The sequence below is a fragment of the Sorex fumeus genome, unplaced genomic scaffold, assembly GCF_029834395.1.
Source record: "Sorex fumeus unplaced genomic scaffold, SorFum_2.1 ptg000007l, whole genome shotgun sequence".
Lineage (NCBI taxonomy): Eukaryota > Metazoa > Chordata > Mammalia > Eulipotyphla > Soricidae > Sorex > Sorex fumeus.
The window spans coordinates 60799499-60814698 of NW_026606064.1; the positions used below are offsets into that span (position 1 = coordinate 60799499).

Below are 15200 nucleotides of genomic sequence, written 5' to 3' on the forward strand. Positions count from 1 at the left end.
TGGGTTAAATTTTCATTGAGTTAGCCTGAGACTAAGGTTATATTGCTATAGATTTATTACTATAAAATATTGTTTCAGAAATGCTTGGCTGTATATTCTATGTCAGATTTAAATAAAATAATTTTGCATGCAAAGTGATCAAAATCTTCTTAAATGTATTGTGTAAATACAGTAAAAACTAAAAACCATATCATTCATTTCTCCTGTACTAGCCAATACTCAGTGTAAGTTGGATAAAACAGAGCTTTATTTTTGCCAGTATCCTCCAAACAGAAGAATGAGAATTCTTATTTTACCCAGATAAATCAGAGGAATATTATGAAATTGCAACTAGTACATGTCTTTTGCTTTATGTAACAGAGCTGACCAAAATATGTCAGAGAACATGTTACACCTGATTTCACTCTAATGTTTGGTGATCCTCGAAGTCATAGAAGAAAAATGGTTCTCTTTTCTGTCAACTATATCTGCAATTTCCTATCTGTCAATTATATCTGTAACTGTCAATTACATCTTTCCTTGGTGAAACCTGTTCCCTGAGAGTCTGTAGCTGAAACTCTATGAAGTATCTCTGCTCTGAAATCCCTGGAGTGAGGTCTGTAGGCTGACAGTTGTACATGCAGCAGAGCACGTCAACCACAGCACAATGAGAAGATGTGAGCGTTGTAACGCAAGTTACATAAGAACCAAGGGCATTGGAAACCTGATCAAAAACAGTATTTCTCTGCGCTATGCAAAAAAAAAAAAAAAAAAAGGCGCAAAACCCTTTCTGCTTCAGATTATGCCTTCGCCTGTCTTGTGTGCATGTCCTGGAGAGATAACATAATGGAAAATTCCGGGGTGTGATTAATTGGGGGGGGATAATGGCTTTAATTATATTTTAACCGTTTCCAAGCCTTTTTAAAAAAGTTGTTTAGGTGGGCTACCTCTAGAGGAGAAAGGGACGAACGATTCTCCACTCTCAGATTTAAGGGACTTTTCCGCTGTTTGAGAGAGAGAGAGAGAGAGAGAGAGAGAGAGAGAGAGAGAAGGTGCTGCTGTGGCAGGGAGGCCCTGGATGAGATTGTGTATGGCTTAGGGCTCTGTGCTTTGAGGAACGTCTGGACAGCTTGAGCTTGCTTTACAACCACAGCTTTCGCTGATTTCATATTTGGGGTAATGGGGAGTCGGGGGAGGGAGCCCAGTATCATCAATGAGTCGATAATAAGCATCTTTTCTCCTTGCCCTGTAGCTCGGTTTTCTTCCAGGTTCCATTCCTTTGGCTCTAGGCAGGTTTCTTGGTCCTGGGCTCCCTGCTCTTGCACACCTGCGTGCCAGCGGGTGGGCATCTGGGCTCGCCTCGCCCCTGCCTTGCTTCGCTCCGACCCTCTGCAGGGCCCGAAGCGCCGTTTCTCCAGTGCGGGTCCGAGCTTGGGAGACCGCCAGGGCCTGGGAAACCCAAGGACCGCTGCGAAGAGCCCTTCGGGCAACACGCTTGCGGGTGACGAGCGCTCAAGCCCAGCTCCTTCACTTTCCTCCAGCTTCTCGGGAGCAAGAGCATCACGGGTGCGCGGCAGCCCCACGGAGAGATTCCCAGGCGCTCGGGTCCGTTCAGACGCGAGATTTGCGCCAAAGCCGCCCGCTCGGGAGCCCGAGCCCAGCGCCCTCGGCGGCTTCTCCGGTTTCTCTCCCAAGCGCCCAGGCCGTCGGCCCTGCATCCCGGCGCGGGTGCGGCGGCCGCGGCTTCTCGGCGAGGGTTAACAGCGGCCGCTTCCTCTTGGCGGCCCGGGAACGTGGATATCGCGCCCGCAGGATGTTCGCCGGCTGGGCCGCGCAGTCAGGAAACATGAGAAGACCTTGCTATTCCTGTTCCCGGGCCGCGCGCGTCTGTCTGGGTAAATAAAGCCGAGGCGACGGCGGTGGCGGCGGGGAGCGCACTGGAGCCCGTGCAGAGAACATGCGGCGGGGATGGGAGTGCGCCTAGCCTCGACGCGGGACAGCCAGCCGCCCTGCCGCTGGTCCCAGGTACGGCCCGACGCGTCGTGGGGTCCTCGTCTGCGGATCCTCTGTCCCGGGGCTCCAGGGGCGCTCTCCACCCTTCCCCCCATCCACCACCTCCCTGCGAGGTCCTTCGGGGACGCGCCCCGGTATTGGCCAGAGCGGCCGTAGAGGGTTTCGAGACGCCTGGAAGTCCACCTGGCCGCGCCTTCTTGGCATTGAAATTGTTCGCGGGCGCTGGGGACGGCCGTCCCGCGGGAACCAGGCTCCCCACGCGGCACCTGGGAGTGAAGCGGGTAAGTGCTGCGCGCGGTAGCCTAGAAGAGGTGCAGGACAGCTTGGTTCACACGCCCAGCCCTGAGTCCTTGGTCACCCCCACCCCACCTAGCCAGCGGCATTCGGGAGCCGGCAGCGTCGGGGTTTACTGGCCGCGATCACCTCTAGTGATGGGGACAGCCTTGGACAGGACGCCGTGGCACCCCTCGCCGCGGATTCTCTAGGGGGAAACGCGTCCTTGTGTAGCATCTAGAAGGACAGGGCGGCGAGGCTGGTGGGGCTCGGGGAAAGGTGTGTTTGGCAAATGGAACTGAGTGAATATGCAATTCACAGAATGCACTGATTGGAAAAGAAGAAATAAAACGTAAAATCAAAAGGGCGAGCCCTGCCGAGGCGGAGGGCTGCGAGCACGGAAATTTGCGTTCACGCTTCTCACGGAGGCTGTGTGTACACCCGTTGCACGTACCTGTCTGCGCGCGAACTCGGTCCCCTGGTACCCAGAGCTGCCAGCAGAGGTCCGACTTCACCTTTCCACCAATACCGACAGTCCCTTCGTTGTGTGGCCCTGCTCACAACCCTAAATGTCGCGCGTGGCCGCTGCCGTGGTGGCCGGACGGATGGGGGGGAGCGTGGGCTACTGTGGGACGCGCGGCGAGGCAGAGGATGGGGAGTAAACGGGGGTGGGATGGGGTGCCAACCCACGGCGCAGGAGGTTGGTGTTGGGGCGCTGGCAGCCAAACAGGAGGCTGGGAAGAGCGGGGAGCCGCCCCGAGGCGCGCGGCTGGGAGGTGGGGTGGGGGCGGGGGCGCTGGGGCGTCTGCGCGCCTCGGGGTGGTAACTCGGCTGCCCGTTGGCGGCGCGGATTTGCCCCCGGCGCCCGCGCGCTGCGGGCCGACACTCCGGGCCGCCGCAACCTGGGAGGTGAGCTGGCACTGGGCCGCGACTGTGGCTACCGCTGGCCGGGTGGCGCGCGGACCGCGGGGCCTCTTTGGGCTTTTGACACCTTTGCAGCCGAGGAAATGGTGTCCTGAGACCCAGAAAGGGGGAGAAAGAGGAAGAGTTCCGAGCTCCAGGCTCGTCCCCGCACTGCGGAGGACTGTCCTGACCGCCCGCTGACTCTGGCAGGCTGGGGACTCCGGCGCCTTTGACCTGCCCGGTCCCAGCGCGGGACGGCGAGGGTGCGAAGGGGAAAGGTGGTAGGAGAATGCGGAGGTGGGGGTGAGAAAGGGGAAGAATGGGGTGCGTCTATCCCTGACGCCACTTAACTTTCTAGCTCTAGAGTCTGCTAACTTCTCTTGTCCTCATTCCCACCCCGAGGGACCTTAGCCAGAATGAGGACGCAGGGTTTTGAGCCAAACCAGCCAGTATCTAGAAAACATGAAAATCCCCGAAATCCCGGTATGGCCTGGGACTCATTAACTGGGGCTTGCGGATGCGGTTGTTCGTATTACCGCCCCCCCCCCCAATTTTCCTCCCTTTCCACCCCTCCTTACTATCGGAGTGGGAGCTAGGAGAAGCTTTCGGCTTCAGTTGGGATCGAAGAACCCGGCTCGGTCCTGCACCCCTGCGGTGTGAGCTGCTTGTACCTATTAAAGGCAAGACCAGGGGCTCCTTTAGGAATTTTCTTTGCCTCGGCGGGCGATGGATTAGCTCAGACTGCACGGGGGTAGGAACCGCCCCGCCAGTGTGCAACTGCGGTGGGGTGGGCTGGAGGAAGGGGAGAATCGTACCCAGGTGGAGAGGCAGGGATGTCCTTGTCCGGGTGCGCGGCACTGCCCCTCTTCCCCGAGGCCCCGCAACCCCGCGTTTCTGCCTAATTCGGGGTCCGGGATGCCCGGGCTGGGAGCGCTCTCCGCGAGTAACACGATGCCCCTTCGCATCCTAGAACCCGAGCCCTGCTGAGTTCCCGGCGGCCTGGCCCGGAGGCGCAGCGGCCCGGGAGCGCGCCCCTGCCTGCCGGCACCATGAACACCTTCGTCTTCAACAAGCTCAGCGGCGCCGTGCTGTTTGAGGAGCGCGGCGCTGCGGAGCGGGAGCGGGGCGGCAGGCCCTACGGCGGCGTCCTGGACAGCCCCCACGCCCGCCCCGAGGTGGGCATTGCAGACGGCCCGACCCTCAAGGACAACCTCGGCCTGAGACACCGACGGACCGGGTAGGTGCGCCCTCCTGGGGCCTCGGCCCGCCGAGCGATGGGGGCGTCGGGGTTGGGGACCGGGATTTCGCCAAGGGCTGGCCTGTTTGTTAGAAGCCCTAATTTTCCAGCGAGCAATTTATTTCTCTAGAAAGCTCGCGGAAGCTTCCAGGGGGACCGGAGGACTCCGGGAACTGCCCCTCGGGGCTCGGACACGTGTAGCTCTCCGGGGAGGGCGTATCGGCTGCTCTCTGGACCGCGGGTGCCCACGCGCGGCTGAGCATCAGCAGGAGGGACTGAGTGGGATGTAGGAACAGGAGGGCAGGGCCGAACGGCCGGGGATTCCCAGGTCTGGCCAGCCCCGTGGGTTTCCCCGTTGCGGTCACGACTGGGCCTTGCCACGCCTCGAAGTCACGAACCGCTGTCCAGGGGTGGGACTCGGGGTGCCGGGTCCCTGGAGGCACGCGCGCCTGCTGCAGCTCGGCGGGGCCCGCAGCGAACCCGGAGGCTCCAGGCTGCGGGCCGGCCGGAACGGGGTTTCGGCTTAGAAAGGTGTAGGACTGCGGGAACCGGGAGTTCGCTGGGGTGCGGGCTGCCCGGGCTGCGGATGAGCCGCGCGCCTGCTCCAGCCCCCCAATGTCTGGACCGCCGGGGGAGGGGCGGCCCTCCTGGCGGTCTCCACCTGAAGGATTGCATCAGCTGCTGGTTCGGCGGCCCTGCGGGTCAGTAAAACAGATCGGGTTTCATCAAAACCTTACTACTGGTCCTTTGGAGGGGAATTGCATTTCAAAGAGGAAAAAGCTCCAGGGCCGCGGCGCAGGCGCGCGGGACTCCCCGAGGGGCCGGGCGCTTGGTGGCTGCGCGGCGACACCTCCCGGAGCTGCCCGGGAGCGCAGCGTCCAAACCCGCCTCCAGGCTGCTGGCTGTCCCTTCCATCGTTCTGAGGTCTTTCTTTTTTTTTTTTTTTTTTTTTTTTTAAGTTATTTTAGTTTTATTTTATTTTATTTAATTTATTTATTGAATCACTGTGGGAAAGGTTACAAAGCTTTCAGGTTTATGTCTCAGTCATGCAAATATCAAACACATTTCCCTTTAACTGTCCCAGATAGGACAGACTTTCCCAGGTGTTTAAGCGGCCCCCTCAAGCCGGGAAAGAGGCCCAAAGTGTCCTTTAGGTTCTGCATCCTTGCCCTGTAACCTTCCCATGGAATAGGTAACAAGGAACAAACAAGGAGAGGGGCAAGAACTCGCCCAGCGGTGCGGCCACCTCCTGCCCACTGCCCAGTGCGCCCCGTTTGCTTTGCAGAAGAAACCTGGGAAGCAGGCGTGAGTTCCCCGAAAAAACGTTCTAGAGCTCACAGCAGCCAGTGGGCCAGGCAGGCCAGGGGTGGCAGCCGGGACGCTTGAGTAACGTTTTACATCAAAGCCTTTAACCTTCCCCAGTTCAATCTCCAACCCGCGCCTCTGACTGCAAGATAGCCCAGAAAGAAAAAAAAAAATCCCTCTCCCAAGCCGGGCGGCTATTTTAAAGAGCAACTGCCACGATAGGATTTTCCACTGCGTGACCCCCGTTCCTGGTTTCGCAGGGATTGGGTGCCCCTGGGGTGGCGGCTGAAATGGGGAGGGGGCGGGAGAGGGGCTGCCCGCAGCGCTTCTTCTGGGAGGTGCCCCTCACCTGGTCCTCCTCCTCTCCCGGTATCCCAGGACCCGGCAGAATGGCGGGAAGGTGAGGCACAAGCGACAGGCCCTGCAAGACATGGCGAGACCGCTCAAGCAGTGGCTGTACAAGCACCGTGACAACCCGTATCCCACCAAAACCGAGAAGATTCTCCTGGCCCTTGGCTCACAGATGACGCTAGTGCAGGTAATCGCAGATACTGCCTCTCTCCTCTGTCTCTGGGAGGCTGGGGAAGACAAGGGAGACCAGGCCAGGTCTGCGGCTGAGGCTGCTGGGAAAGGATTTTCTCAAGCTCATCTGGGTCCGTGCCAATTCTGGAGTTCAGGGTGGCTCACGGGAGCGTGAGCCTTTGTTAGGGAGCGTGGTGGAAAGTCAACTGCAGTTTTGAGAAGGTCTCTGGAAATCTGGCCTCTCTCTAGACAGATGTTTACAGATGGCACTCCCAAAGAGATGCTCCAACTTGGTGTGTGCAGCAGACTTGGCCAGAAGGACTGTGACAGCACATAGCTGAGCCCCACCCTAGAGTTTCTGTTTTAGTCCGAAGGCAGTGGAGAGTGCGATCATTTCTGTTCCTAGCAAACTCACAGAGTGATGCTGGTCGGCCGGGCCTGCACCACACAGAATGACACTCCGTATTGAAGCGCAAGTGCAAAGCAACTTTTACGTCTCCCCTTACTGAGCTAGAAGGTGGTTGGAAGGACAAGAATTGGGTTTTGGTTTTTCTTTTCATGAGACACAGACTGACTGAAATCTACAATTTTGTTGCTTACATGTTCCTTCCTGGGTTAAGAACAGGCAAATATGAGATTGTGGAGTTATCAGGTCATAGGTAGATGGTTCAAGTTTGGTTTTTTTCCTAATGAACAACATTGTATTTATATAATGTATTTTTCTCTAGTGAGCAACATTGTATTTATATTGACTAGCTTTGTCTCTACAGTATCTTACAGGATATTCACAAAAATTTCCTCAAGTAGATTTGTCATTATCAACTTTACAGGTGTTGTCACAAGTCCTAGAAAGTTCAGTATTCATCCTAGCACAACAGTTTTCTTTAATAAATATGGTGACATGAATGTTCATACATAAAAATAATAAACTTATTCAAAAAGAGGAAGAGAAGCTAAATGAGCTGAGAAGTCTTGTATGTACTACTACATCATTTAAATTGTAAAGTTTTGGCCATTTGCAATTTAGGGGAAATTTATAGTAAGCGAGGGCTCCCAAATAAAACACATACTTAATTACAGATAAAATAAAAAATGTTTTCCAAAATATTTAAGATTAACATTTTGGAATTGTTGGAGTTTGTCATAGCCTGAAAGTTGATTTATATGTAGGCTATAAAAACTATAAAATGCATTTGCCAGGTTATTTCAGACATAACTGTAGAGATTAGCACTTCTGTTTTGCTTCTCATTAGTAGGCAATAGTATCAATAGTAATTTTCTACAATAATTTGACATTGCCTGTGTAACAATACTCTGAACTTAAGTGATTTGCAAAAATAATTTTAAGTAAATTATTCCAGAAAAAAATTTGACTTGGAAAAATATACACGTTTACTATTTCATTTTAAACATATATGCTATTTACTTTCAGGATAGACTAACTTATCAGCTATTTGAATGTTTCACAATGATGTCAGCAATAAAACATTAATTGGATTGATCAAATATGGAAATGTTAATGTTTAATGTTGCTTTTATTTCATATAAGAATCAAAAATATTTATAATGTAATTATATTTTAATTTTTAAAAGTGACATTTGTTTTTAGCAAAGACCTTTAAATTTTTGAGTGTAATAATTTTATTAAACTGCAGTACAAGTAATTATAATTTTAATACAGAAAAAAATATTTAATACCTATTACGATTGTTTGAATACAAGCAATTCTTTTTTATTAATATTTTTAAGGCTTTGAATTTTCTAACCTATGTGAAATTTTCATTCATATAAAAGAAACTTTTCTCATTACTTTTTCTTCCTTTTGTATTAGTCCTCAGAAAATAAAAAATGCACAATTTTAAATGTTACAAAGATAATTATAGTAAGTGAAATCCCCTTTAATTATTTTCAAATATTAAAGTAAATGAGGTCAGTTTCTGAAAGTTCATGATAAATGGAGAAAAGTATAGAATAACCAAGGGACCTTATATAATCCAATTGGAATCTAATTATTTTAAAGTAGGCATAATGGGATTTTTGTGCAAGAAGAAATACATACACACATACATATGAATACAAACATGTTAATCTATTTACCTATATACTTTTTATAGAAGGTGTTTCTGTATGAGGACTTTGTAAGTCAGACATACATTAAACATCCAAAGCAAATTCTGACTCCACAGGAAATCAAATAATTTGTGTAAATACTTTACACTTCTAGGGGAAAACTACAACACTGTGATCTGAATAAAGCTTTTGATCCCTCTAAATTAGACCCCTTTTTAATGAGCCAGGTTCTCCTAGTGAATAAATGTCTGCTGTGGAGGCAGGCTTCTTGAGAAGAGTGACAGAGCCTTATTCTCATGTCACCCATACAATCCTTTGCATATAATGAGACATCTATACATGTTTGTAGAATGAATGGGTTTTAATTGGAAGATTCCACTGTAACTACCAGGTCTCTTTCCAAGATTTACCTTTCTGAAAACTAGAGAATGTCTTCAAAGCTGACAAGATAGTTTAGTTTTAAACTTCATTACATGGTAGGGAATATATTGAGAACAGAATCTGTATGCTATCGTTAATGCTTGTGGTGTGGTTCAACAGAATAAGTACCATGTAAATCATTTAGATATATTCAGTATATCACATTTTTTTTGCTTTTTTGGGTCACACCCAGCGATGCACAGGAGTTACTCCTGGTTCATACACTCAGAAATCTCTCCTGGCAGTGCTCGGGGGACCATATGAGATGCTGGGAATCGAACCTGGGTCTGCCGTGTGCAAGGCAAACGTCCTACCCGCTGTGCTATTGCTCCAGCCCCAGTATATCATATATTTATACCTATAGAAAAATGTGGAGTTGGCCTTCATTCTGACTTTCAAACCCATATTTCTTATTTGTTGCAAATCTCCTCTCTCTGTTTCTGATGGTTTAGACCATCAGCATAATATTTTATTCCTGCACTACAAGATTTTAAATTTTGATAAATTTTGCTCGAGCTCGAGGTAGAGGCCCTCCCGTTGTTTGTCGATTTGCTCTAGCGGGCCCAGTAACATCTCCATTGGAGACTTTGTTGTTACTGTGTTTGGCATATTGAATCACGGGGAGCTTGCCAGGCTCTGCCGTGCAGGCGAGATACTCTCGGTAGCTTGCCGGGCTCTCCAAGAGGAGCGGAGGAATCGAACTCGGGTCGGCCATGTTGGCTGCATGCAAGGCAAATGCCCTACTGCTGTGCTATTTCCTCAATAAGGTCAAACTCTGTGTCAAACTTTTCATAAGGATAACTTTTGCCTTGCTCGAACACATGTAAGACAAGCCCCCTACACACTGTACCATTTCTCTGACCAGCTCAGCAATCTCTCTCACAGCCTAGAATCAAAAAGCTGAAACATTATGGAACAAATGGATTTTAAGATCTCAAAAGGTACTTTCCTTAGGAAGTAAAAGCTCTGATGACATTAATCAACACCCAAATTTTGTTTATTCTTGTATAATGAAATGTGAAGAAATGTTTCTGCAACTTTCATTTATTTTTATTCACTATATTCATCAACTTCTAATTTACTGTACCTATGTTTCACTTGAATAATCATGCAAGATTAATTTCTTGCATAATTAATCTGACATTTCCTAACATGATAAAGCATTTTACAGGGAGACAGTGGTCATGTGTGTGAATTTTGATAATAGTCAGCCAAAACACTTTATTATACTTGGTTACTATGACTTTTTATAAAAATTATAGGGACCAGAGCAATAATACAAAGGAGAAAGAATTTATTTGCATGCAACCTTGCTTCAATCCAAGATGGTACCCTGAACTTACCAGTAGTGATCCCTGAGTACAGAGATCCGAATAAGCCCTGAACACAGCCTAATGTGGCCCAACCCTCCCCCAAATATAAAAATATTTAGCACTGTAGCACTGTCCTCTCGTTGTTCATTGATTTGCTCGAATGGGCCCAGTAACATCTCCGTTGTGAGACTTGTTGTTACTGTGTTTGGCATATCGAAAACGTCACAGGTAGCTTGCCAGGCTTTGTCATTCGGGCGAGATACTCTCTGTAGCTTGCAGGATTCACTGAGAGGGGTGGAGGAATCAAACCCGGGTCTGCCCGATTGGCCGCGTGCAAGGCAAGCGCCCTACCTGTTGTACTATCACTCCAGCCTATAAGAATATTTAAAGATAGAAAAAATATTTAATGTTCTATTACTGTAGGCTATGGAACTTGTCAAGAAATTTTGTATAAAAATAACAGATAGAGGACCGGAACAATAATACAGTGGGTAAGACGCTTGCCTTGTATGTGGTCGACCCGGGTTTGATTCCTGGCATTCCCATATGGATCTTTGAGCACTGCAAAGAGCAGTTTCTGAGTGCAGAGCCACGAGTAACCCCTGAACATTGCCAGGTGTGACTCCCCAAACAAACAAAAATTAAAAACTAACAGCTAGAGTGGCCAGAGAGATAGTACAGCAGGTAAGGCAATTGTCTTGCACGTGAATGACCCAGGTTCAATACTAAGCATCTCATAACATTGCCCCAATCCCTGTCAGGACTTAATCTCTGAGCACAGAACCCAGGATTAAGCCCTAAACACTGCTAGGTATTGCCCCAAAGCAGGAAACAAAAACAAACAAACAGCTAGTGACTGTATCTGGGTTCATTGCATCTCATTGTTCACGTGCATGTATTTAAAATATTTTTTAATCTGAATTATACAGCAAAATGTCTTCCTGGGATGGTTTCTTCATTATCACAAAATGGTGTACAGAGTGAGTGGATCTTGAGATTATGTTTTAATGCTTGAGTATTACCACTTCTTCCTCTTAAAGAAGTTTCACATTCCTGCAATACATCCAAGTACATTTGGTTAAAGTGCTGTATTGCAGAATTTCCCCCAATGTTGATACAGCTGTGATTTTGCTTGGTATTGAGGGCTTCTGCTGTGATAGATACCTAATTATGACTACAGTTAATCAAAATAACAAAATCTCAAATTGGTTCTCTTATGTTCCTAGTGTTGTGCTATATCGTATGGAAATGAGTTGATGACTATTTCAGTGAAATGGGCCAGAATGAGCTTGTTAATTCTGTATGTTCAAAGGCGGACAGATGTCAGCTTATTCCTTTGCATTTACTGTAATAATTACTCTGTCATTGTGGAGAAACACCACAGTTATAGTAAGGTGAAAAATCTCAGTCTTCTCTCTCAGCATCTGTGGGTCTCTCTAAGCTTTCACTATAAAATAGAGTGGCTTTAAAGCTCTGAAATAGAGAAAAATGCAAACTAGAATATTTACAGATACAGTAGTCAATTATTTGTTTAATATTTACACAGCTTATTACAAATAGATAGTAAACACACCCAGTCTTTAGAATGTACTAGAAGTTTCTGGTAATATTGTACTGGCAGAATAAATATATTAGTTGGTTGGGTGCTTGTCAAGCTTATGAGATTAGTTTAAAAACAGCTTTTTATATAGTCGAAGTGACGTCTGCACTTGTTTGTTCATTGCAGCACTGATTACAATAGCTAGAATCTGGAAAAAACCTGAATGCCCAAGAACAGATGACTGGTTAAAGAAACTTTAGTACATCTACACAATGGAGTACTATGTAGCTGTTAGAAAAGATGAAAAAAGTCATGAAATTTATATACAAGTGGTACCACATGGAAAATATCATGCTAAGCGAAATGAGTTAGAAAGAGAGGGACAGACATAGAAAGATTGCATTCATCTGGGGAACATAAAGTAACAAAATAGGAGACTAACACCCAAGAATAGCCGAGATTAGTACCAGGAGATTTAATCCAGCTCTTGGAGGCCAGCCGCACACGCTACGGGAAAAGGCAGCTCAAAGGGTGTTGGGAGGATCCTCCCAGGATGGGAGATGCGTGCTGAGAGTAAACTTTAGACTGAACATGATTGCCACTCAATGCCTCTTTTGCAAACCACAGCATCAAAAAGGAGAGAGGGAACAAAGGGGAATGCCCTGCCACAGAGGCAGGGTGGGATGGGGGAGATGGGGTGGGGGGGAGGGATACTGGGATCAGTAGTGGTGGAGAATGGGCACTGGTGGAGGAATGGGTATTCAATCATTGTATAACTGAAACCCAAGCACAAAAAATTGTAAATCTACAACTGTACTCATGGTGTTTCACTAATAAAAATCTAAAAAAAAATAAATTTACTTTATAAATAAAGTGGAATCTTTTCTATAAGAAAAAAATAAAATAAAAACAGCCTTTGATAGATATCAACATTGTATTGGAAGTCCTGAACAATTAGGCAAGGGAAAAAAGTCATTGAGACTGAGAAGGAAGAAATAAAATCTTATGCAAATTAAAGGAAATTATTGACAGCATTAAAAGTAAGTCTACAGGGCTGGAGAGAGTACAGTAGGCAGGGAACTTGCCTAGCATGTGACCAACAAGGTTTGATCCCTGGCATTACCATGTGATCCTCAGAGTCCTGACAGGCATAAGCCCTGAGTACTTCTGGCGCTGTCCCCAAAACTAAAAAATTAATTTAAAAAATAGTCAATAAAAAGTGACATAACAAATATTGGTGAGGAGGTGGAGAAAAGGGACTTTTTTGCATTGTTGATGGGACTGTAAATTGGTACAGTCACTACGGAAAAAAGGATGGAATTGCCTGAAAAAACTGTAAATAGAATGACCCAATTAAAAATAGTGATTCTCTTTCTGATATTTATCTGAAGAAAACATCAACTTAAAAATATGTATGCACTGTGTGGAGTGTTGTATTATGTATGCATGAGAAGCATACTTGACAATATTGCAAATAATGGTACCTCAGTAAAAATGGTAAAGAAAAAATTAAAACATAAAAATTCATCTTTAAAAATTGTACCATATGTTTATTGTAGAATTATTTACAGTAGTCAAGAGATATAAGCGTACTAACCATCCCATTCATGGATGGATGGAAAAAGAAAATGTGAGTGCCTGTATATACAGGCACAGATGCAGATGTAGATAATGGAATATATAAGGATCATTGTTAATTATACGGCATTGTTTATTTGTAGGTTTCTAAAAAATCTGAAGTTTTTATCCCCTCTAAACTTTTTGTACCTACATATAGATATGGATGTTAACTAGACTTAATTGTGGTAACTATTTCACAATATTTACAAACACTGAATCATTATGTTTGTACACTTAAAATGAATACAATATTTTATGTCATTAATAATAAATTTTAAAATATTGTTCTAATATTTCTTGTTAGAAGTGGTTAGGGCTTGGATGAATATTTGGCAATGATTTGGAGAACAGAAGATTTGAGGAATGGTGTGAATAAATAGATTTTACAACTAGTCTTTCTGTGTGTACATAGACAAAATTTATCTATTCCTAGCAATCAATACCAATGACTAAAGCCTAAGAGCTACTGAATATGTGTTTGTGTGTGTGTGTGTTGATACATAGTCCCAGAAATTGTCTGTAGAGGTTGGAAAAGACAGCATATGAAGTCAGATTAAATTATAGTAGTAATAGCAGAGCTTGAGAGGAAAAATTATTGGTGAAAACTAAAATTTATGAAATGCTTTAGTGATATATTACATAGATGGACATATATTTAAATGGATAGTTATCACTCCTTAAGTCACAAAGGAGGTACTATCATATATTTGTTATCTATGTTCATGTCGATATGGATGAGTGGATAAAGACAGTGTAACTAAATTGAAACTAAACTGAAACTAAGCAAAAATAAGGTTTACCTATCAGTACAAAAAAGAGAAATATTACAGTTTTAATATTTAAAAAAAATAATTTTATTACATAATTTTAGTATGAATCTAACCTCAAATTCATTGGATCATTAGGGACTGAGCAATGTGCATTTATAGTATAAACCAAAGAAAAGGACCTCGCAGTGCAAAGAATTTCCCACACCAACCATTTTAATAATTTAAGGTCATGTTCTGGAACAAATTGGCAGAAAGATCTAATTATTCTATTTCTGCGTTTGATTTTTTCAAAGTCAAATATTAGCCTTTAGGTTATATATATACATGTATGTATATATAATAGAAAGAATTTTACCATTCCAGACTCTTAAAGTCCAATTAAAAAACAGGCAAAGTAACTTGGTTCAGTTTGGAAGGGTTCATTTCTTTGCCAGGGCCTGTTTGCTTTGGAAACACTTACCTTTCGGTTCTAGCAGGTGTTATTTGACTTTCTCCCTCTCTTCCTACTTCTCTGCTTGCTCTGTCTCAGACTGTTTCTCTCACTTCTCTTTTATAGTCATACCTCCTTCAGGTGGTTTCCAGCATTTAGTTTTTGACCCTCTTTCCCCCTGTTGATAGCTTAAACTCTCACATCTGGACATCTCACCCAAATTTGGTCTTCCTCACTGCTTCTGCTGAGACCATCTTCATCTTCTTGCTGCTTGTCATCTCTATGCTTTTCTGGACTCTCCAAGCCATGCCCATCACCTCACCCTTGCACCTTTCTTTTTCTAAATGGCATGACTAGGTCTGATGACTTAAGGTGATGGTTAACTTTTCTCACCCACTGCCATGTCTCTAGTATCACTGTCACTGTCACTGTTCTCCCTTTGTTCATCGTTTTGCTCCAGTGGGCCCAGTAACACTGTGAGACTTGTTACTGTATTTGGCATATCGAATACGTCATGGGTAGCTTGCCAGGCTTTGGTGCTGGCGAGATACTCTCCGAAACTTGCAGGGCTCTGTGAGAGGTGTGGAGGAATCGAACTCTGGTCGGCGGTGCCAGCCGCATGCAAGGCAAATGCCTTAGCTGCTAAAGCCCACCTCTAGTATATTGCTTATAATTGTTCCTGTGTCCTTTTCAGTAGGAAAATGCTTCCCTATCCATTCTATCAGACATTCATTCAAAGTCTGCCTTAAATGGAGGGGCTGAAGCCATAGCACGTGGGTAGGATGCTTGCCTTGTCAACGTGGAT

General features: G+C 45.9%; 1 protein-coding gene across 5 annotated transcripts in view; it reads left to right on the plus strand.

Moving 5' to 3' along the window:
* Positions 1-1740: 1740 nt before the first annotated feature.
* Positions 1741-15200, plus strand: part of MKX (mohawk homeobox) — an 83706-nt gene continuing 70246 nt past the window's right edge. For 2 of the 5 annotated variants that reach the window (XM_056136586.1, XM_056136622.1), the window contains exons 1-3: positions 1741-2004; positions 4139-4405; positions 6089-6248. In XM_056136586.1, the coding sequence (XP_055992561.1) occupies positions 4218-4405; positions 6089-6248 (348 nt within the window). In that variant the 5' untranslated portion in view covers positions 1741-2004; positions 4139-4217. Of the gene's footprint in view, positions 2005-2036; positions 2274-3063; positions 3175-4138; positions 4406-4979; positions 5107-6088; positions 6249-15200 lie in introns of those variants that run through there. The other 3 variants (XM_056136595.1, XM_056136604.1, XM_056136613.1) reach the window with 3 other exon arrangements.